Source organism: Bos javanicus, chromosome 4 (genome assembly GCF_032452875.1).
Source record: "Bos javanicus breed banteng chromosome 4, ARS-OSU_banteng_1.0, whole genome shotgun sequence".
Lineage (NCBI taxonomy): Eukaryota > Metazoa > Chordata > Mammalia > Artiodactyla > Bovidae > Bos > Bos javanicus.
The window spans coordinates 5310781-5335255 of record NC_083871.1 but is presented as its reverse complement, the minus strand read 5'-3'; the positions used below and the strand labels follow the sequence as shown (position 1 = coordinate 5335255).

The 24475-nt window shown below is 50.3% G+C and overlaps 1 protein-coding gene across 4 annotated transcripts in view; it reads right to left on the bottom strand.

Annotated features, from left to right (window-relative positions):
* The window catches only part of COBL (cordon-bleu WH2 repeat protein), a 304124-nt gene that overhangs the window by 197918 nt on the left and 81731 nt on the right, over window positions 1-24475 (bottom strand). For 3 of the 4 annotated variants that reach the window (XM_061413311.1, XM_061413309.1, XM_061413308.1), the window contains exon 2: window positions 358-561. In XM_061413311.1, the coding sequence (XP_061269295.1) occupies window positions 358-561 (204 nt within the window). Of the gene's footprint in view, window positions 1-357; window positions 562-6631; window positions 6812-24475 lie in introns of those variants that run through there. The other variant, XM_061413310.1, reaches the window with a different exon arrangement.

Here is a 24475-nt window from a genome sequence, read left to right as displayed (position 1 = left end):
TTGCTAAGTGGTTGCAGTCACACCTCTGACAGTCAGTCTGTAAGTGGATCTGAGGATGGTCCCTCAGGGGCTGTCCCCAGCTGTGCTGTGTCAGGGCCTGCGGGGCTGGCCCTGCCCCAGGTGGCAGTCACCTACCTGGAGTCGGCTTGTAGGCCTGAGACCTCCCTCCTCTCTGAGCCCACCTTCAACAGGAGTGAGCTGTGCAGCCCCCAGGATCAGGGTGAGTGTGCTGAGCTCGCTGGCACCCAGCCGGGAGGGTGAGACCCTGCAGGTTGTTCCTAGGCCCAGATTTACACCCCGAGGCCTTGCACACTGCACTGTGGCACCTCCCCCCACTGGCCCTGGCCGGGCCCTCACCTCCCGTTGACCACACTTCTCTTCTCCAGCCCGCTGGGCAGCACGACGGTCATGGCCACCACCCCGTCGTCCAGCGAATGCTTTCTGCTGAGCTGGTTCTGTGGGGGCCCGGGGGATGCTCTGCGAGGAGATCTCTGTCCGCTGTGCAAGTTGGGGGTGGCAGGCTTCCCAGGAGGCGGGGGAGCGCGAGCCTTCATCTTCCTCCTGGAAAGGCGGCAAGAGGAAGGATGAGTTAGGTGGCAGCTTCCGACCCGAAGTCAACAAAGCTGTTGACAGCCAGCAGTTTCTAAGGACCCTTCCTCCTCATTGTTCATTCTTGCAATTATTTAGGGCCTTCTGGGTCACAGGAACTTTTAAAAATCAGTATATTACAACAAGGACCTACTGTAGAGCACAGGGAACTGTGTTCAATATCTTGTAATAACCTAAAGCCAAAATAATCTGAAAAAGAAAACATGTGTGTATGTATAACTTAATCACTTTGCTGGGCACCTGAAACATTGTAAATCAAATATACTTCAATAAAAAAAAATCAATATATTGCCACTCTTCAACACTAAGAGAAAATGGACAACTAAGCAGAGTGGAGAGCACGTTTTTATAATTGAAGTAGAGTTGGTTTACAGTGCTGTGTTAATTTCAGCTGTACCAGCAAAGCGAGGCTCAGTCATACATTGAATGCATTCGTTTTCGTCTTCTTTTCCATTATTCAACAGGATGTTGAATACAGTTTCGTGTTACACAATAGTTATCCATTCTACACATAAAAGCTTACATATTACATATCTGCTAGTGCTGACCACCCACTCCATCCTTCCCCCTTCCTCCTCCCCCTTGGCAGATACCAGTCTGTTCCCTATGGAGAATTCATTTTGAAAGTACATATTCCTGGAAAGAAACAGCCTAAAGTGTGTTCCCCTCTTGGGATGGGTTGGTGTGGAAGAATCTGTTTGGACCAGTCCTTTCTGAACCATTGAGTGGGTCACAAATTCCAGCTAATTAAGGGGGCTTCCCAGCCGGTCTATGTCACTCTAGCTGAAATCGCTGACCCAGCTCTGGATCCATGATTAGCTGAAGATCTGGAATCTATGAGTCCGTGATACTGAGAATGTGATGGGACTACGTTAAGATGAACGAAATTATCCAGAAAATCCACCAGACTGACACTCACAGGCACGGGCACTGTGGACAGAGGTGGCAGTTTTGAGGCAGGGGCTTTGATGATGTTTTAACACCCTCATCCTCTGTTGTCCTCTTCTCCTTCTGCCCTCAATCTTTCCCAGCATCAGGGTCTTTTCCAATGAGTCAGTTCTTTGCATCAGGTGGCCAAAGTATTGGAGTTTCAGCTTCAACATCAGTCCTTCCCATGAACACCCAGGGCCTTGTCCCAACCACCTCGCTCTTCTCCCATCTGCCCTCCTCCAGACTCCAGATGGAGGAGCCATGAAGAGGCTATGTGAGCCCTCAGTGATTAACTTCTGCACAGCAATGTGCCGGGGCATTCTGTCTCAAAGCACCAGACATCAGAATTCCATTTCTAGATATTTATCCTAAAGAAACATTCCCACAAGAATGCATTGTGGGAGGTTCAAAGATGCTCAGTACAATTTACAAAGGCAAACAAATATGAGATATTCTAACCGCAGGTCAAAAAGAGGGAATTCCAATAAATGACAGTATAAAAACAATGTTATACTGGTATTGCTTAAATATACTTTACTTTTAATTTTATTTTACATTGGGCTGTAGCTGGTTTATAATGTGCTTCAGGTACAGCCAAGTGTTTCAGTCATACGTACGTATGTTCTTTTTTCATTTTAGGTTATTAAGAAGAACGAACACTGCTATATAACACAGGGAGCCCATCCTGGGGTTCTGTGACAACTAGAGGGTGGGATGGGGCAGAGGCAGGAGGGAGGCTCAAGAGGGAGGGCATATATCTATATCTATATCTATAGTTGTGGCTGATTCATGTTGTGCAGCAGAAACCAACAGAACATTGTAAAGCAATTGTGTGTGTGTATCCTCAGTCACTTCAGTTACGTCCGACTCTTTGTGACCCCATGGACTGTAGCCTGCCAGGCTCCTCTGTCCATGAGATTTTCCCAGCAAGAATACTGAAGTGGGTTGCCAGACCCTCCTTCAGGAGATCTTCCTCATCCAGGGATTGAACCCACGTCTCCTGTGTTGCAAGCAGATTCTTTACTGCTGAGCCCCTGGGGAAGCTCACAAAGCAATTATCCTCCAATTAAAAAGAATACTGTCCAAATGACTATACTATCTACAGATTCAATGCAGGCAATCTACATATTTAATGCAATTCTTATCAAATTGCTAGTGGCATTTTCCACAGAACTAGAACAATAAATTTTAAAATTTGTTTGGGGATGCAAAAGACCATGAATAGCCAAAGCAATTTTAAGAAAGATAAACAAGAGCTTGAGGAATCAGGCTTCCTGACTTTAGGCTATACTGCAAAGCTACAATAAACAAAACAGGGGAGGGAGGAGGGAGGAGGGTTCAGGATGGGGAACACAGGTATACCTATGGCAGATTCATTTCGATATTTGGCAAAACTAATACAATATTGTAAAGTTTAAAAATAAAATATAATTAAAAAAAAAAAAACAACAATATGGTACTGGCACAAAAACAGAATTCTAGATCAATGGTACAGGACAGAAAGCTCAGAAATGAACCCACACACCTACAGTTAATCTACAACTACAGTCAGTTAATCTACAACAAAAAAGGCAAGAATAATCAATGAAGAAAATACAGTCTTTTCAATAAATGGCGCTGGTAAAACTGGAGAAGTTAAGCAAAATACTTTAAACATATAAGTTGATGTTGTAAAATGTTAAATACAGACATTTTAGGAAAACAATCTTCAGAATACTGTTTTGAGAAATACTGTTTATAAGAGAAATAAACATAGCAATAGACCATAAAACAGTCTAGAAAGACAGAGCAAAGATTTAGCAACAATGACATACAGGTGACGGGTACCATGACATTTGTTTTGCTATTTTCACTCCTATGCATTTCCTAATGTTTTCTATAGTATCACTTCTCTATATATTACTTGTAAAATGAAAGAGGTAATCTTAAAATGGGGGAAAACAGCAAGTGGGGTTCAGATGAGGCCTCAAAGCATCACCATTCATGCCACTGGTTAACACAAACCTTAGGAGTGACACTTGGGTCTCATCCTCTAACCTGACAAGTAAGTATAAATTAATTCTCTTTTTTCTTATGAAAAAACCTTAGACCTACATCATATTTTTATGCTTTATTCTAATGTATTGCATATTTTTCCCTTTAAACTTACAGAAATAAAGTAGCAAACATATATTGCTCTAGCCTAAGGACTGTGTATAGTTAATTCATTTATTATTCACAATAACACTCCAGGGAGGGACTACCATTCCTGTTTTATAGATATGAAGTACAGGTACATCTTTCTCAGATTACAGACAATTTGGCTTCAGAGCCTGAAAATTTAACCAGTGCATTCTTCAACCACTATCAGGAAAACCAGATATTGGGGCGTTTTACAGATGAAAAAGTGAAGGCAGGGAGATAGGCTATATAAAACAGATAAACAGCAAGGATATACTGTGTAGCATAGGGAACTCTACTCAATATGTTGTAATAAGCAAGGAGATCAACCCAATTAATCCTAAAGGAAATCAACCCTGAATATTCATTGGAAAGACTGATGCTGAAGTTGAAGCTCCAGTACTTTGGCCACCTGATGTAAAGAGCCAACTCACTGGAAAAGACCCTGATGCTGGGAAAGATTGAGGCAGAAGGAGAAGGGAGAAACAGAGGATGAGATGGTTGGATGGTATCATCAACTCAATGGACATGAGTTTGAGCAAACTCCGGGAGATGGTAAGGGACAGGGAAGCCTGGCATGCTGCAGTCCATGGGGTCACAAAGAGTTGGACACAACTGAGCTACTGAGCAACAACAGGAAGGAAAAATTATATACATATATATATATATATATATGTATAACTGAATCACTTTTCACACCTGAAACTAACACAACTATATTTCAATTAAAAAAAAAAAAAGAGAGAGAGAGAACTGCCTTGAACTCCTTCAAAGAATGCTGTCGAAAAGGAGGCATTTGGTCATTCACCCAACACTGAGATGGGAGCAAAAAAGACAGAAGCAATGTCCACTGCTCCAGGTTTCCCCAGATAAATGATGTCCCCACTACCCTGAGTCAGCCCTCCCATCCCCAATTTCACTTCTTGCCACCACCCAACCAAGGCTTCATCACCGAGGTCTACACAAATGCAGTCTCTTTTTCACTCCACTCTCCTGCCACGCCACCCTTCGTTTCACAAACATGCGCTGAGTGTGACCATGGGGACCTTCATCTTTCCTGCCTTGCTCTGCACACCGCACCCGACTGCATGATGACAAAGCTGCCCAGAGAGGCTTCTGTGCTGGATTCTACAGATCCTGCACGCTGTGGTGTGCATGTGTGCGAGTGCACGTGTGTACACATGCAAGTTGGCCAACACTGAAAACACTAGAACGTTTCAGGTGAACAAAATTAATTTCTGACTCTTTTCGAAAAAAAGCAAAATTCAAAGATCTGATTGGGCCCTGAACACCTTCGAACAAAGCCCAGCTGAGTGTGTCCATCTGGACCCCTAGACTTCAGGCTATCACAGACTTGTCCCCTTCAGCTGTCAGGACATCCAAACCACAGCTCGAAAATCAGGGCTCTCCAAGTGTGGCAGGGAGTAAGCCAATTCTGATTTCATGTTGGAAACTGCTTCTTTGACTTGCTTTCCATTGATTTTATTATTATAATCATACTCAATGCCTTGCCTGGAGGACCCTGCCCCTCTGCTTGACTGTAAACTAAAGTGCCTTTGTTCAACTCCTGGAGAGATGGTTGTCCCTGCCTACCTGCTAATAGGTGGGATTAACACACTCCTTCCAAACGCTGGCCATTCCCTTGGAGATGCTGTGCAAGACTGAGGACCCTTTCACTTGACTTCCCCACTGCCTTTCCCTCTCTATTCTGCCTTTTGACTTTAGTTCCTCATTGCTTCTTTCTCTATATATAAAAAAACCTGGCATCCAGACCCTAATAAGATGGTTATTCTGAGGCGCTAGCCTACCACCTTCTCAGTCAGCTGGCTTTCCAAATAAAGTCTCTTCCTGGCCTCATCATCTCGTCTCTCAGATTCATCAGCCTGTCGTGGAGCGAGCAGAGCGAGCTTGGATTCAGTAACACACGAACCCTCAGTCCCGACCCCTCTCTGCTCTCCCCCACTCGGTTGGTGATGGGTCTCAGACCTCCGATCCTAGAAGCACGGACATCACTGATGGCTCTGCCTCACCATCTGACTGGTGGTTTTGTTCCTTTGAAGACACAGCTCAAAACCCTGTCTCCCGAGAATCCTCCAGGCGCTCCTGACCTCCAGACACACACGGCTGAGCTCAGGGGTCTCTAGCTGCCTGCAGAAGCACCTGGGAAGTTTAAAATGTGTTTACCTCTCACCGCGAACCAATCAAACCTGAGCCTCTCAGAGCTTGTTTACGTTAACAATCAACATCTCTTGAGAACAGAGGCCCTTGTCTTAACATGAAAATGGCATATGGTTTTACCTGCAAATTTGTATTACTTGGCGAAAGCATCCGATAGAAAAATATACAGTTAATACATATTAATTTGTTCATAACTTTATGAGTCTTTTTATTTCACAGAAATAACATCTGCAGATTTTCAGCAGTGAACATGAAAAAGTTTCACACCAAGAGCAATGCCTGGGGTGCAGGTGGATTTGAGGAACTGACAACAGGCAGGACCCCACAGGGCCTGAGCACAGAATCTTTTCTGTGTCCCCTGCTTCTCGTTTGTAGGGAACAGACCCCAGCCTCCATGACCGTTCCTGATTTCCAAAGGGCAGATTCAGCCTGCTGCTAATCAGAGAAGGGAGGGAGCGAGGGGATATGGAGACACAGAGGAGCAGCCGATGAACAACATGCAGCTGGGGCAGGTCCCGGCTCTGCATCAGGGGAGACGCAGGACAGTATCGTCGAGCTCTGTATGAAACCAAGTTCCCCAACAGATGGAAGATGCTGGCATTCTCCACCCCAGAGAAGACCAGCTGAGGCCAGATTAAGGAAACCAGAGAAGCTCATCAAAAGACCACCTAAGGCCAGATTAAAGGAGTGCACGCCCTGCACACACTCTACGTCTGCAACCTTGCCCTTGAATCATCGCGATAGACCTCCTCACCAAGTCCTCCTGGGTAGAGACACACAGTTTTGAGGGGCACCGGCCTGCTGTGTCCCCCTTTGCCTGTGCGACTCCGAAGCCAACAGCCCACCAGGCTCATCTGTCCCTGGGATTCTCCAGGCAAGAATTCTGGAGTGGGTTGCCATTTCCTTCTTCAGTGCATGCATGCATGAATCACTATGCTGTATACCTGAAAGGAGCATGATATTATCAGTCAACTATGCTTCAATAGCAACAGAAAATAAATACAATAAAAATATGCTTTGCCTCATCTGATCCTCATACTCTAAAGGATATGATCTCCAGTTCTCATTTTACAGCTGAAGAAACCATGCTCAGATGGGTTCTAAATGCACAGGTATCCCACAGATATTTGGGGAGTGCCTAAATGACTTTTGCAAGGTCACTGATAAAGTGGAAGGGAGCAGAGGGTGGTTTCATGTCTGTTTTGTCTGGAGGAGGGGCCTGGCGGCTGCAGGAAGAAGTTCCTGGTAAGAACACTGCCAAGGATCCAGATGATCCTGCAGCCAGTAGGGACCCTGAGGACTTGGGAGAACAGGCGAGGAGTCAGGTGAGAGGAGCAGCATCTGGGCACACATCAGACGGAAAAGCAAGGCTGGAGGCGGCAGTGCCAGCCCCAGGTTCACAGCACAGGGGCCGAAGTGGAGGCCAGGTGGGACGGGAGAGGACGCCAGGCAGAGAGGCCGCCAGGGAGGCAGCGGGCTCTGGGGTGGGAGACACTGCTCGGCAACCAGACTGCAGCATGGAGCTCCACACGGGCCAGCAGAGGACTCGCCATTGGAGATGGCCAGAAACAGACTTTCGATGGGTTCAGCTCAAGATGACAATGGCACAACCGGAGTGCAAACGGGCAGAGGAAAGGGGTGACCCAGCTCTGAGGCCACACCAGGAGGCAGCGGAAAAGAGCACCTCTTGGGTCGTTCTGAGTATCCGTCTGGGTCTGGGCTATCTCAGGGGAGTCCCCCCTTCCTGGACCTCAGTTTCCAGGTTGGTAAACTGAAAGCTGGATGGTAGGACTTCCAGTTCTAATAGACCAAATCATAGAAAAATATAGACCCAAACTACCACCATTATATAAAATTAAACTAAGCAGTAGTCAGGGTTAAGATGGCCAGCATCAAAAAACAAACAACAGAAAAGAAGTGATGGTGAGGATGTGGAGAAATTAAAAGCCCTGTGTACTGTTGGCTGGAATGCACACTGGTGAAGCCACTGTGTAAAACAGTCTGGAGATTCCTCAAGAAATCAAAATTGGAACTAGCACATGACCAAGCAACCCCAGTTCTGGGTATATACCCCAAAATAACTGAAAATAAAGACTTGAAGAGATTATTTGCATACCCATGTTCAGAGCAACATTATTCACAATAACCAAAAGGTGAAAACAACTCAAGAGTCTGTCAACAGATGAATGAATAAATGAATGAAATGTGAATTCATTAATAAATGAATGAAAATGAAAATGTGGCAAATACACATTATGGAATACTATCCAGCCTTTGAAAGGAAGTAAATTCTGACACATGTTAAAAGGTGAATGAATCTTGAGGACATTATGCAAGTGAATAATATGCCAGTCAGAAGGACACAGATGGCATGATTCCACTTATAGAAGGAACACAGGGCAGTCAAGTTCATAGAGACAGAAAATAGAATGGTGGTTACCATGGGGAGAGACGGGCAGTTTTACTTAATGGGTTTACACAGTTTTTGTTTAACAGAGTTCCAGTTTGGTAGATGGTTCCAGATGAAAAAAAGTTCTGGAGATGATTGGACAACAATGTGAAAGCACTTTACATTCCTGAACTGCATGCTCGCACACGGCCAAACAGTGGTCAATTTCATGTTGTGTGACTGTACCACAATGTAATCATGACCATTACCTCCTAACAAGACCACATGTCATCATAACAAAATGAAGTTTGCATCCTCATCTTTGTGAGTCTTCCTGCCAAGACTCTTTCTTGGGCACCCCTCAGTCTCTGCCTCTCGTGTCCCTCTGCCCAAGAGCAGCTTCTCTGGCTGAGCACACTGGAGGGCAAGGCAGAAGATGTAGGACCTGACGCGGTGGGGGCTCACGGGCCCCTTAGAGGAAGGGAAGGAAGGGGAGAAGCTGGATCCACCCACGGGAGGGAGCCCTGCCGGGAGCAGGGGGCTGAGAAGGGGTTAGAGCGATGAGACCTCTCCGCAGCCTCTCTCTTTGAACCCCTGCATCCCAGAAGCAGCACAATGCCTCGGGCTTGTGTGTCCAAGGGAGTGACCATGGGCCAGTTCAATAGCAGGAGCTGCCCAGGCGCACGGAAGCCCCAGGCTCCTCCGATCGTAAGCAGCATCTCCCCATAACACAGCACCACCAGCCTTCTCTACCCAGCAGGGGCCCCTGTTCTTCCCACAAGCCTGAGTGACCCTCGCTTGGTCCAGGGAAGCCAAGGTCAGGTCCAGTAGCTGGTTCCTCCCTGGACAGTCTGCGCAGATGCTGGGCAGCGGGTCCAGTAGCAGGTTCCTCCCTGGAGAGTCTGCGCAGATGCTGGGCAGCGGGGGCCTCCTGAGTCTAGAAGCAGATGGCAGTCAGAGGGCTGAGCTTTTGCCCCAGTCTGAGGACCCTGCTGAAGCCGGGACTCAGGGCCTGGCCCCTCCTGGGTGCCCCCTGGGGGGCTCTTCAGGGCCTGAGTCACTGAGCAAGCAACTTACCTTCCCAGTGCTCCCTCCCAGACAAGCAGCTGGGAGTGCCCGGGCAGGAAGGACTTAGTAAATGAAAAAAAAAAAAAAATTCTGGCATCTCAAATGTTATCAACCAGAGTTCCAAGCGGTTATATCTTAAAATCATCACACAGTCATTGCCTAAACGTCAGGAGCAGGCCTGCGAGTTCCCACACCAGCGGGATTGCAGTCAGCCGGTTCTTACACTCAGAGCCCTTCAACTTGAAGCAGGAGGCACAGATGCTCCCCCTAAAGCCAGACGATCCTAGATGGTGTGGGCTGTGTGTCTAACACTGTCTGGACTCTGAGTGCAAATCCCAGGGCCCGGTCCAGACAGCTGAGTTAAAACCTAACTCCACAGGCCTCAGCCAGCGCCCAGCCAGGATGGAGGAGCCGGGCAGCACGGCTGCAGTCTCAGAAGAGAAAGTCCACATGCCTCTCCACTCCCTGAGCAGAGTCCAAGGTGCTCTGCTCTGTGTCACTATCCATGGACGGTGATGCTGATGCCAGCTCAGCTGAATGACAAGCCTGTACGATACCTGCCTGTGCACCCTGGCGGCAGCCTGGGCAGGAAGCAGGGCGAACAGCATCGCCTGAAAGGGATTCCAAAGAGCAACCAGGCACACCCGCTCCTCCTGGGCCTGGCCCACTGGTGAAGCCAGCTTGGGATAAACAGACCTGTGGATGCTGCAGGCAGAAGGGAGTCGCCCATCCCTCTCAAGAGCCTTTCCAAGCATGATGTTTGCTTCCTGCTGGAAGAGGCAGAAAGTTGGACACAAGCTGCCCTGGTTCTTGGGTCAGGTCACTTCCAGTGGCACCTGGTTCCTCCTGCCAGCAGCTGGAGGAGGCCTCTGCTCACCTCGAGGGAAGGAGCAGCTGGAGGCTGCCAGGCGCTCCCCACCAGAAGCAGCCCAGGAGCCCGGGGGTGTTCCAAAGGCCCCACCCAGCCTCCCAAACCTGATGCTGCGTTGAGTCACCTCCCAGTGGGCCTTGACTGCAGTAAAGAATTCAGAGATCTGGGGAGCACAGTTTCAAGGAAGCATCAAAGGAAGGGGGCAGAAGAGCAGGGTTTTAATTATGACATCATCAAACATCATTTTGCACACTTAGATTTAACTTCTCCTATGAGCAATGCCACATGTGTCTGGGAAGACAGTCATCCACTGACAAATAGTTAGGGGCCCCATCACATCCCAGGGCCATCCTAAGATTGACAATTGCAGCGGGAAGTCACCCTCCACAAGCTCGTGGTCCCCAGGGGTGGCCATCAGCTCACGAGACACAGAAGGAAGGACGGTAGAGCCACAAGGGCAAGGAGGGTAAGATGTGTTCTACAAGGACTACACAGGCCTCTCAATTTAGACAGACCTCACCATGTTTCTGGAAATGATTTGTGAGTGGTGATAAGGAAATAGGACAGAGGTGGCAAGAAAAAGTGGGCATGAGGCTGTCCCCAGCAAGGAGGTTAATTTTGAGGGCGCCAAGGTAGGGAGGGCTTGGGATGTAGGGCCATTTCAGGAATCTGGCATGTGGTAAGGTGTGGGGATAAGTACAGGCTAGGGTACAGAGGACCTGGGGAGTATGGAGCAGGAGGACTTTGAGTATTTCCTATGAACGATGAGGAGCAAATCAGACTCTGCCCACAAGGTGACTCACACATGCACACACACACATGCACACCCGTGCACACACCCATGCACACACCCCACATGCACACCTGCATACACAACACACCACACACATACACATGTGCACACACGCATGCATAGCTCTGAGAGGCTAAGTTCATGAACAAGTGCAAATTTAAGGCAGCTGACCATCAGATCCAAAGCAGGACTGAAGGGAAGTCGGCTGTTGTTAGAACAGCTCCACGTGGGCAAGGACTCTGCATGCCAGGCGTCAGCAGCCGGGCTGAGGTGAGGACGGGGGTGCCGGGTTGTCTGATGGAAACACGCTAAAAGCAGGCAGACAGGTGTGCAGACAGTCCTGAGAAGATGAACTCAAAGGCAGCTGTGGCGCTGCCCCTCCTCCACACCCCACCCTAAAGTGGGGGCGTCCTGCCCCCAGCAGCTCCAGTCGGGTCTGGGGGTGGATGCTGTATTTCCTTTTGTGCCCAGGTGTCTGTGAGCTGCGCTGTTGGAGGTAAAGGTGAGGACACGAAGGCACAGGTGTGTGTGTGGGGGGTGGGGTGCGGTGGGGGTGGGCGTGCGGTTGTGATGGCCAAGACTCAGGTTCTGTATCTGTAGCCCAGGACCCACTCCATAAGGACTCTGGGTCCTTAGGTTCCCTTAGGTTCCACTGGGTTCCCTTAGGACAAAAGGGAACCAAGTCAAGTACCTCCAAAGGGACGTCAAACCAAGTCAAGTGCCTCCAAACTGCCACCTGGGGAGCCCTTAATTAGCTGTGTGCATGGTTAAACAGGCAATGAGAACTATTTCATTTAACTGCTTTTTAGTTTCATGTTTGGATACATTATGAAATCAATCCATCAAATTAATGGCTTCTGGTTATTTGCATTAAAAATAAAAGCAATAAGTTGGACAGAAAAAGACAAATACAGGATATCGATTATGTGTGGACTTTAAAAAAAGGATACGAATGAACTTATCTCAAAACAGAAATAGATTCACAGATACAGAAAACAAACTTTTGGTTACCAGGGGGAATGAGGGGGAGAGGTAAATTGGAGATTGGGATTACCAGATACAGACTACTATATAAACAAATAGGTAACTAATAAGGATCTACTCTATAGCACAGGGAACTCTACTCAATACTCTGTAATGACCTATATGGGAAAAGAATCTGCAAAAGAGGGGGTATGGTGGCTCAGACGGTATAGCGTCTTCCAGCAGTGCAGGAGACCCGGGCTCAAACCCTGGGTCAGGAAGATTCCCTGGAGAAGGAAACGGCAACCCACTCCAGTACTCTTGCCTGGAGAATCCCATGGACAGAGGAGCCTGGTGAGCTACAGTCCATGGGGTCGCAAAGAGTCGGACACGACTGTACGACTACACTTTTACTTTCATACGTATATGTGTAACTGATCACTTTGCTGCACACTTGAAACTAACACAGCATTTTGAATCAACCATACTCCGATAACATTTTTAAATAAATAAAAGCAATAATGAAGATGGTTTTGATGTAAAGGATGGTCACCCTCTCAAAGTCAAAAGATTCATGTGGACAATAAGAAACTGAAATCACAGGTTTAAGTTTTCACACCTAAATGGAATGTTGGTGGTTTCAACCAAGTGTCAGCAGCCACAGAATGAGAGTGAGAACCGTGATTCAGAGTGAAGACTCAGGGCAGGCAGCCTGTTTCAAAGCCAGGCCCCTCTGTATCCCACGTTATTTCCACGGTGTCTGCTTATGTCCCTGGGGTGGCCCTGGTCCTGCTTCTTTCTTCATCTGACCCCATTCAGGAACCCACTTTGAGATTCAGATTTCAGAGAAGGGACTGGATCATGCCCAGGAAAGAGCCTTGAAGAGGGTGGGCATGACCAAAGCAGTTGCCCAGTTCTCTTTTGCAAATGTACTTCAGTAGTGGGTAGGGTTTCCCTTCTGCAAAATATATTCTATAGTTTTCTCAGGAAATCCAATGGAAGTTTAAACATATCAAGTGCCTGAGTGTGCGGAGCCCAGGCAAGTTCTGGGCATCAGTAAGAAGAGGGCCTTCTGCTAGGGCCAACAGCATCCTTCTCTTTACCCTTTCAGGGACCAGGAAATTCCAGGAGAAAGTGGAATGCAGACATCAGACCCCAAAGACAACACTGAAAATAGGCTACTTGGACTGTTAGAAATGAGGGGAGAAAATACAAGGGAGGCGACCAGGGTAGGAAATGATGGTCTTCACAGCGGGCCTCCATGCCTGGAGCGACAGGGCAGAAAGAGACATCGGGTCCCTCCTCCCACCCCCGCCAGGGGCAGGAACAGATGCACCCCTGCTAACAAGGCCCACCTTCTTGCTGGGACACAGAGAGAGCTGTTCTGGAAGGTTCGGGGAGGTCTGGATGGAATCCCAATTAGACAAAACCCCTCTCCATCTGACTCCCATGGTCCTTTCCACCTCACCCCTTCTTCCTTTGCTACAGTCAGCACTCTACCATGTAATCACAGTCATAGTAGGTTCCATGTCCCTGCTTACCTGGCCCCAGCACTTTGCACTTACTGGGTGGCCCCAAGCACGCCTGTCTCAGCTCCCCCAGCCTCGGCCCCGTCAAACCCCACATGCTCTTCCACATGCCCTCCTTTGCTACCTGGAACTGGCAAGCTCTCCTGTATCAAGGGCTTCGCACATGCTAATCCCTGCTGGAAATGCTGTTCCCTCTCCCCCAGACGCCGTCCCACCCTCCCTGACTCAGCCTGGAAGGTGAGCTCCTACGAAAGGCCTTTCCCCCAATCCCTGCTGTGGCCCCATGGAATGTTCTCCAGCAGAGCATTGGGCCAGTTTATTTCACGGTGCTTCTCGCAGTCTACACTCACAGGGTTTGGACCACAGTGTGTAGGACCAGCCAGAACTCTGCACTTTAACTCCTTGAGGTCAGGGACCAAGACTCTCTCGTTCCCAGCAGGGACAGTAACTCAGCGCCTAAGTGCTGTGTAAGTGAGTCAGCTCCCTTTGCTAGGATTCAGCTGCCATACTGCTGCCCAGCTGTGTGGGCATCTAGGAGAAGGTGACTGTTTGGAAACCCAGAGGGCAGCAGGGCACTGCCAGGGGTAGACTGGATGGTGCCAGAGGCTAGGGAGCCCCCCACCCGCCAGTAACACTCCCAAGGCTCTGAGCCCAGCAGTTCCTGGACTTTTAGCTGAGTTTCTGAAAATGTATAAGCCCACTGGGTCCCAAGCACTTTGCATGCATTCAGTTCTCACAAGGGCACATGCAGGGTTACCCTCCCCACTGTACAGATGGGAAGACTGAGGAGCTGACAGGCAAGGGATTCTCTTGGGATCACACTGCTGGGAGGCCCTCCTGAGCCACCATGCGCCTCTGCCCCGTCCCTAGCTGTCTCCTGGAAACAAAGAACCCCAGGTATCCGGTAGCCAGTGCTGAACTGTCCAGGCTCTGAGCCCTCTGCTGGAGGGTGGGCACCCTGCCGGGGCAGCGGCAATGAGGGCATGAGTCAGGAGGCCCCCTCTGGTGAAGGTTTCTGGCACAGTCTGCTTTGACTTGGGGTCTGGACAAGCCTTGTCTAATACAGTCAGAGCCCCAAGGACGTTCTTCAGGGCTGAGTTTACATGAATCACAAATATGCTCAACATTCCCATGGAACAGAGGGAGAGGCAGGGTCCTGGGGAGGTGAGGGGACTTGTCCAGGCTGATGGCAGGAGGCCCTGGGTCAGTCTGCTGGGCTCTCAGCATCTTTAGAATCAGGACAGGACTCCTTTGAGCATCTGATGAGGGCAAAGATGCACTGAGACAGCTTCATGTATGTGCACACGATTTCTGCAAACTGCTGTGAGTGACGGGGACCCTGGCTGGAATCCCTGTGATGCCTTCTCTCTGATCCCTGTGAGCCTCCCATGATAAGGGCCCTGTGTCTTCTGGGACAAGAATCCCTTTTAATAAAAGAGGAATGAGGACAGTCCCTCTGATGCTTCCCTCTGCGTGTGTGCATGTGTGCATGTGTGTGTGTGTGCACGCGTGCGTGTGTGTGTGTGTGTGTGTGCATGTGTGTTCAGTCGCTCAGTCATGTCCGACTTTTTGAGGCCCCATGGATTCATGGGGAGTCTGCCCACGGAATTTTCTCTGCCCATGGAATTTTCCAGGCAAAAATATTGGGGTGGGGTGCCATTTCCTACTTCATCTCCTATCATCTTTGCCTTTCAAAACAAAATTCAGGACAAGAGAAACATTCCACAGAGGATCCCTATAACTATACCCATGATACTCTCAAATTAAGAGGCACCTTCGAGCTGCAGCTTGAAGGAGAAAGACGATATAAAGAGAGGAACCCCCATGTCCCAGGAAACAGAGGGAAGGGGGCTTCTCATAAAACACTGCTTTTCAGGGCCATGGAGACACTGTCCTTTGGAATTCTGCCCCAGAACAGCCTTTCACAGCTGCAGAGCATCTCCAGCCTCAGTGGTTCTCTCTGGAGTCAGAAAGAAGTGAATTCAAATCTGGTAACGATATCGCCAGCTGTGCGTCCCCCAGCAGACAACTCGGTCTGGGAAAGTACTGTACTTGTCAGCCTCAGTTTCCCCAGGAGCCAAATGCAGAATGCTTTCCATGTTTATTGTGGGGTTCCCATGAGGATTAAAGGAGATGACTCATGAAGCTCCCTACAGGACACTCAGTGTCCATAGTGGTTGTATGGGTTTTTACTGTCATTCTTTGAGGCAAAAACAAAAACAAGCCTCCTGTCTCCATGAGGGCAGAGGAGCTAATTCCTGCAGATGCCCAGTGAAAGCTCATCTGTGCAGCAGATACATTCAAAACCAACCAAGAAACCCTACTCACAATAGACTTTGACCTCTGTGACCTGGGGTTGAAAGAGCTTTCAGTAATTGAACATGAAATGATTAGCTTTCTTGATGGGGTTCTCCAAGACACAATAGCAAAAGCTATCCATAACACACAGCAAACTCACCCCGTGGGCCGTGAGCATGGGAATGTGGCTATCTCAGCACACATCAAGTTCATATTCAAAGAGGAACATTTGAGAGCCGAGTCCCACAGCTATTACCCAACTTCCAGTAAGTTAAGAAAGAGCCCATGGGTGTGGATCGCTTAGCTGTCGGCAAAGGCTCCTGGATGAAGCTGAGCAGAGCAGCTCCTGCTCCAAGGATCAGATAAAGAGTTACTGCATTCTGAATGTTTATAGAAAAAGGATCTCTCCTTCCAAAAAATAGGCTGCACTAACTCAATGCAGTTTGAACATTCTTATCAAATGACGGGAAACAGATCAGAGGCAAAAACTTACTGGTTCCCAAAGCACCTGGCAATGTCTGCACACATCCCAAGCTGTGCTGCCCTCACCTGGAGGCCTTGCTTTGCCTCTTTACAAGGCACAGGCCTAGCTGCTCAAGGCGAGCCCGTCCCTGGAATTTCCCTGGATGGGAGCTTGGCGGGGAAGCAGAACTGTGAGAACACGCACAGGTTTCTGACCCGACCAGCCTGTGACTTAATAAAGATGCCACCCGATGCAGGGCTTCCTACCGAACAAGCCTGCAGTGTTGCACCCGCTGGCTGAGATATTCCCACTGCACCCCCTGCCAGGAACAAAATCGCAATTTACCTTGGCTCACTTGGCCAAAAGCTCAGACCTTCTAATCCTAATCCAGGTAAAAAAAAAAAAAAAAAAAACAACAACCTGCAAAGGACGCGCTGTCAGAGAGGAAGAGCAGATCTATGTCTTCAGCGAGGAGCAGCTCCTTGCTCCTTTCTGACAAAGCGCACCCACCGCTTCCTTGGAGCTGTCGGTGTGGACATCACAGGCTGTCCCTCAGGTGTAAGTGTAATTACGCTTCCAGAGACAAATCAGACCTTCACCAAAGCTAACCAACCTTGTGCAACCAGGCACTCGTTGAATTTGCCTAAAGCAACTCTTGCCATCTCCCAGGCACGATTCAGCACCTTCTTGGGATGATGAGTCTATTTTTTCTTTGCCTCAAAAGCTTGGTGATCAGAGAGTTGCTGTGTTCCCGCAGCAGTAATGAGGCTTCTCAGGCTTGAAGGCCATACTCAGTTTCTGCCAAATATCACCATCCCAGGACGACAGACAAGGCTGCCAAACAGATAAGGTGGCAGGCAGACATGGCCACGAGGCTGCAGTGCCCTAGGCTCGCATCCAAGTCAAGAGCCAGAGGTTCCCAGGGAGGGTGTGGCAGACTGGGATGAAGGGATCCGGCTGCCAGAACAACACCCTCCCCACCATCAGACCCCAGTCTGCTCTGCTGGACTTGCAGTGTCACCTGAGTTTCCCACTTCCTGGCAGGCAACTCCTGGAGTTCTGGTTGACCTCTATCCCCCATGGGGGAGGCATGGCCAGTCCAGCATAGCCCCAAGGAAGCAAGGAGTGTGCTGCCCCCTAGGATGCCCCCCAAGTAAGATCCCGGTGTCCTCCAAGCTTCCTCACTCCAGAGTCCAAATCCACAGCCCACTACCACCTTACCCCCACAATCTCCAGAGACTGTCCAAGTCTGCTGGTTTCTAGACCATTACAAGCCTGACAGAGAGCTCCTCCATGCATCACTGCCTCTGCGCCTCTCCATTTCAGCCAGTGCCTCACTATTTTCCATTGCACTGTCGTCTCCTCCCCCCCCTCCCCTTCTTCCTCCTCCTCTTCCTCTTCCAAAGGCTGCACCGAGTTCCACCTGCACCGTTTTCCATCTGTCTCCTGCCCCATCCTTCCTGGGGCCGCTGTCCCCTCGTGGTCAGACTACAGTCATTCCTCTTACCACAGACGCTAAGCAATCTCCTCCTTCACCTGCCCACCCCTCCTGAGTCCCGTCTCCACAGCTGAGGTGACTCTTCCTCAGGACAACTCCATCCAACCATCCCCTGGTGCAAACTGCTCTGTGGTGCCCCCTGCCTGCTGAGTGAACCCCAGACTTCTCCACCATGATGCCACCATCCCAGGCTACTTCTGCCCCACTCCCAGGTCAGCCAGGCTGGGGTCACCTAAACCCCAGGGCCCTGCAGACAGGCCAGGCTCCTCCATCCGGACGGTCCCACCCACGAGTCCCTCATCAGTGAGTGCAGGAGTGACATCCTGCGGGAGAGTCACAGGACTCGACTGTGGGCCTGGGCCAGGGTAGGGGTGGGGGTCAAAGGATGAGGCGGACACAGGACCCCGGAGGAGTGACAGGGAGAGGTGACCGCACCCAGGCTCCCGTCTCCACACCACCGTTCACCACGTGACCGGTACACTGTGCACTCAGCCTCCTGCACCTCCACGTCCTGCTCCAAAAACAGGGAGAACAGGCTCCTGCAATGATGCAGTGACTTGCTCTTCTCAACCCGAGCACAGCAGGACAGGACCATCCTGTCCTACACAGAGACGAGGACCCCGCCCTCTGGTCCCCCTGCAGGCCCTGGTGCAGAGGAAACCCCACTTGCCTCCCCCAGCACATCACAGTGAAGACTAGAGGTCAACAGGAAGCGAAGGGCCTCCACAGCCCACGTGGACCTCCCTGTGCCCCCAACATGGTGCCTGGCTATCTGCCTCCAGACCAGAGAGGCACCCCCGGGCTGAGCTGGGGGCCAGTGCACGTGGAGCTGTGGGACTACAGGCCTGAGGCTGCTCAGAGTGTGGGACAGGGGTCCCTGGATCTGGGGAAGTTCAGGAACCAAACATGATGCCTGTCTGCTGTCTTGAAAGATTGGGAGGCGGGCTGGAGCTGCCAGGTCAGAGGCAACAGAGAGGGTCCACAGAGGGCGACCTACACCCACTGGTCCAGGCCCAGGGACTGGACTCCCGGTTCCGAGGAGGGCGGATGCTGCAGGGCTGCCTGAGGCCTGGGAGGAGCCTGTCTGTGAGGGCCGCCCACCAGTGCTGGGACTGAAAATGATGTGGGCTCCCAGAGCAGGAGCTGAAGAACCACACCCCTGGACATGCACAGATGAACCCCATGGAGGGACAGGGCATCTGGGTGCCTCCTGCACCCAAGGGCTCACACACCTGGCAGCGAGCAGAGGGCGCAAAGCACCCATGAGGGACCAGTGCCGGCTCCTTCCCTTCCTGTCTGCCCCCCAACACGGGCTACAGAAGCAGTACCCGCACCCAAGGGGAGCCTGGTAGGGCAGCAGACCCCCGCAGCAGTACCACAGAGAGTGGGGAGGCCGGGGGTGAGGGGGTATGAAACTGAACTTCTTAACATCTGAGAAATGAGACTGTTCTGGTGGATGACAAGGACTAAGGTGATGGGACCTGCCTGAAACACAGTCTAGAATGAGGTGGTGGCAGCGACCTGACGTGCCCTGAGTGATGGAAACAATGACACTCATGGGTCCAACCCGTCCCACAAATGGGCTGGACATCCTCATCTCATCGCTTTCTTCGTAAAAAAATGCAAATGGGTCAAAAATGAGAACCAGCAAGGAGTAAAAGCAAAAGGTAAAGGACTATTGCAGAGACCTAGTTCCTCTCTCCCTTTCTCCAGAGGAGCGCAAGGCGGGGGGCAGAAGTTGGAATCCACCAGCACCCCTCAGCTGTGGTTCTGGCAGGACTGGGGAGGAGCCACACTGAGGTCTGGACCCCGCAGAGCTCCGCAGCAGCCTGGCACCGCTCAGCGCATCCCCACACCAAGGTCTGGAGGCGTGACTCCTCTTCCTTCCCAAAGAAAATAACCAGCAGAAGCTCTTAGGACTTTCTCCTACACACTTATTAAATGTCTTCCTGGGCTGTCTGGCTAATAGCAACCATACCCTGTGAAACCGACCAGGGAGGTTTGTAAGCAAGTTCACTGATTCAGGAGATTCGTAACAGATAATTACAGAGATGACCAGGAGCAAATTACACCCCACGTCACTATGGAAACCTCAAATAGTCTATTACACAAGAGCTACCAAATTCAGTTACTGAACATGCAGAATGAACGTTTACAAACATTAGCTAAGAAAAAACTCTTTATGGCTTAAGAACATTCAGCAGATTACGCGGAACATCAAATTACCTGCAGTGACAGAAAACCATTGATCTCATACCAGCCTCCAAGAACACATGCTGGTAAAATTAGCACTGATTTTATCTCAAAAGACCTGTGATGAACGAAACCTATAGTTTTCCTCCGGATTCACTAACAGAATTGGCAAGGGGCAAGGAATGCCAACACGCCTGCTGTGACAGGCAGACAGTGATTGGCTTTTAACAAGCCACACGGTATGTTTCTTCCCTTCAGTGGGAAAAAAGGAGCAGGACGGTATTAAGTTCCTCCCAGTAAAGTGTGAAAAAAACAAAGAGCGAAACCGAGTGGGAATCCCGAGACAAAAACGGCAGAGCAAGAAGTGAGCTGGGACACCACTCACTGAAATGCATCCTGCGACTTGCTGATAAGCCTGCTCCATTTCTACTTACTTTTGTAAATAACAGAAAAGCGGTGAAATCTGACGAGCCAGCTTCCAGCACAGCCAGTAATTGACTGGGATGGGACAAAGCCCTCAGAATTTCTCAGGAAAATGAACCCCTTCACTGGACGCCAATAACTCACGAACCCCAGTTTCAATGCTCCCAGAGAACATCTGATTTCTGGACCTGAGTCTGCACTACTTCATTATCAACAGGAGGTTCCTGCCAACAAGCTGCAGATTTGCTGTAAAAACCTTTAAAGCACGCATCTGCTACCTCAGATGTAGTCACCTTGTAATCTTCTGTCTGCCTCTTAAACAGAATTCTCACTGCATACAATGCAAGGAAATGGCACTTTCTTTAGGCTGACATTATTTTATTTTCAGAGACACCTTCAGTTAGGATAGCAGAGAATGAAGACAGGAAAACACAGGCAGAAACAGAGGCTGAGGGTCATTCTCCTCCAATAGGGAGCTTTCCCGGGCTCAGAGCTGAGTGCTGGGTGCCTTTAATTCTCCTTTGAAAATGTGACACTTGATAACCTTCCTGTGAACTGTTTCTCAAAATAGGGCCTGGGCCCCGCAGCTGATCCCTGGGCCGGGAAACCGGAGCTGAGCGGGAGCCTCACTTGCTCTGCCGAATCGGCCCATCCTGGTCTGTGTGACTGTCATCTTCAGACCTGCCCCTGGGCACAGAGCTGAGGGACCAGCCCGGCCTGCTCCCCAAGCACGCTGACACCCCGAGTTCAAATCAGAGACCATGGGGAAGCATCATGCTTGTTAAACCGAGGGCTGGACGGTCCGTCCACCTGGCACTGGCCGGGGCCCCCAGAGTCTCGTCCAGTTGTGGAAAGGGAAGGGGGGTAGGCAGTGTCCTCTCTTATGTCACTGGACTATCCTACCACCTTCCCACTCCTCCCACCTCCGAGGGTATCTGTCTTGGTCCTGTCTTTAGCCCCCACCCAAACAGCAGATCAAAAAGCTGAAGTGGATGTCAGAATTTTTATTGCAAGTCTGTGATTTCCAGGGAGCAATCATATCCCCTCAACCCAAAGCCAAGGGCTTGAAAGGGAGTCTTTGATGCTTCACCTCGCAAAGCTGTCCCTCTGCCCACCACCCAGGACTGCTCCCAGGCTCCCAAACCACTGGCCCAGGGGCAGAGTCTGGTTGGAGGGCTCCCGGCTGGGAGCCCCTCTTTAAGAGAGAGAATGGACAGCATAGCACAAAAGGAGATCACAGCCAAACATGGGCGGCCCTGACGGTCCAGCCCTTGGGGTCTGCAAGGACGAGGGTAGGCTGGCCATCCGGCCCAGGGACGCCGGTACCCCTGCTTTGAGCTCTGCTGGCCACCCTCCCGCTCAGGCTCTCCCAGCCCCACCTCGCCCGACCCTCCCAGCCGGAGCACTTCAGGCTGGCTGAACAAGAAGGCTTTGACTTCCTAAGCATCATGAGAAAAATGCAGCAGAAATTCAGACAGGTCCCCAAACAGGAACTGCCGTCTCCAGCAGGCGAGGACCTCCCTCAAGCAAGCAGAGCCTACTCTGCTTGATTTTACTTCCAAGAGCAAAAGAGGGGAAGTTCCTGAAACCCAAGCTTCCAACATGCCAGGCCGTCCACAGCGACCTCTCGGGACTCACCCTCCTGCCAGGTGGGGCGCACTGGGGCGGGGGCCGCCTCTAGGGAGGGGAACAGCAGTGCCTGGTGGGGGGCTGCCCTCCCAGTGAGCAGGCTGGGAAAGAACTTCAAGACCTGTGCCCTTCTGAATAAAGCAGCTGAGGACTGACAGCTGACATGCTGCTATGTCGCATTAGCCCACAGCAGATGCGAAGCTGAAGCCCCTGTGTGAGCTTCAATTCAGAGAGCACCCCACAAAGGAGTGTGGGTGCTGGGGTGGGGGTCACTGGGTCCCAGGTGGGCCCCACACCAGCTGTCCACCCGCAGCTCGGATTCCTCCCTGGAGAGAGGACCAGAGCTGTCTCCCCGCAGTGAGGGGCGCAGCACGTAAAATGCAGTGAGCAAGGCATCTGGCACGCGGTGTGCTCAGGATACAAGCCCACCTCGCACCTGTCTCTTCCTCCAGCTGCACGGCAGCCAGCCCCTGTGCCCCACCCCCAGCTGGACTTGCTTCCAGACTCAGGGAGGCGGTGGCTCCCTCTTGAAGGCCGAGCTCACCAGGGATGTGCTGGGCTGGGGACCACTTCACTCCGTCCTGTGCATGGGGTTGGCACCACGGCTTTCCCCAGCTCCCCACCTGGCCTGCCCTTAGCTGCTCCTAGCTGGTTCAGTGAGTAGCCCTGCCCGTCCTCCCACCCCAGTTCTGACAACCATGAGTCCTTTCCCGTTGCTTCTTTCAAATAAAAACAGAAATGAAGAAGCAAAAGCCCCAGGTTGGTGCCTGGAACCTCCCCTTGGGTTGAACATCCACCATCCAATCCCACAGCCTGGTCTACATCTACCCAGCTCTCAGCAAAGCAACTGGGAACTTGTTGATGACTCTTAAAACTTAACATGCTTTTTCAGCTTGACTCTGACCTATTAATAAGAAACAGATTTTAAACAAATAAAACTGCACTCTTCTCTACATTCTCATAACAATTTGCCTACGGTGTTCTCCCCATACATTGAACAGAAAATTACACTGAAAATTTACAAAAACCACTTAATAGTGCAACTAGCAATAATGTTGAAAAATAAACTCAGCTAAGATGCATCAGCTGAATTTACTGTTGGGCTTTGCTCATGTCAATACACATAAACCACATTGAGATCAATAATTCCCTTTATCCATCTTTTTTTAAGTTATAAAATATAAAAGGTTACAGTAACAAGTTATGCCATGTGTGTGTGTGTGTGTGTGTGTACACTCATTCAGTTGTGCCCGACTCTTTGTGACCTCATGGACTATAGCCCGCCAAGCTCCTCCGCCCTACACTGGCTCAATTCAGTTACTAGCTTTTGAAATCTGAATATGGTATCACCAAAAATATAGAATTATCACTGTATTTTGTCCATTCTGGGACACCTAAGAAAAAGAAGTAACTTTCAAGGGGTATAGTCTAAGAGTTGCCATTATTTCACAAACATTAACATGTTAGCAAAGAAAACAAAAGATGTATCAGAATAATGCAATATTTACATGGTGTTTTAGATAACGATCAGGTCCCCCAGGAGGATTTAAGTCCTCGAAGCTCCGAGGGTCATCTTCTGTTTCAAAGCTGTTGGTGGTCTGTTGGGACCTGGCCACCAGTCCTGGGAGGGGTGGATGATGTCACAGGGGCCTTTGTTGACACTTCAGGTTGCCAGGCTGTGCCCTTCTGTGGGATTCCTCTCCAGGACCACAGGGGAGTGAGGCAGGGGGAAGAACTCCCACCCACGCAAGTGGCCACCAAGCTGACAGTGGATAGTGCCCAGGACGGACTCCAGGCCCTGTTCCCTGCCCAGGCTGGGGGACAGACTTCCTGGTGAGGTCAGAGTCCGCACAGCCGGCTCTGAGAGCCTCCCTGGACACCCTGAGGCCTGCACGACCCTGGTTTCATGTCACTGGAAGAGGTCTGGTCACCCAGCATGTACACAGAAGCCATGGGACTATCGCTTAGGTTTGGTAAGTTTCGGGTGCTGAGAGTCCTTCCTGAGGAGCAGGGACAGTTGGGCCTCCCTGTGGCCCTTTCCCTTCACCCCCCTCCCAAGCCTGGCCTCAGCAGAAAAGACCCTGCCTTTTCTGGGTTTTTTCCAAGATGGCCTCAGCACATGTGTCTTCCTGGGAAAGCCGCTTTAACAACAGACGGTGGATTTCTCAGCTTCCCTGTTGAAGCCCATGGCATTCACCTACACCAGGGTCATCCTTTGCCCACCAGCTCTGACAAAGGCATAGCCTCCAACTCAGCTTTCCTGGAGTGTTCTTATCTTTGGGGGAAAATACTTGATTTCTTTTCATAAGAGCAGGATACTGGCAAATGCTGGAGGCTGGCAGGATGACATGCCAAAGGTCCTGCCCCTGGGCTGCAGAGACAGAGCAAGAGAAGAAGCTGTGGATGCCTCTGGGGTCACACCCATGCAGTATCCCTCTGCAAACTGAAATGGTGTATCCATTAAGTTAAAGCAAAGGAAAA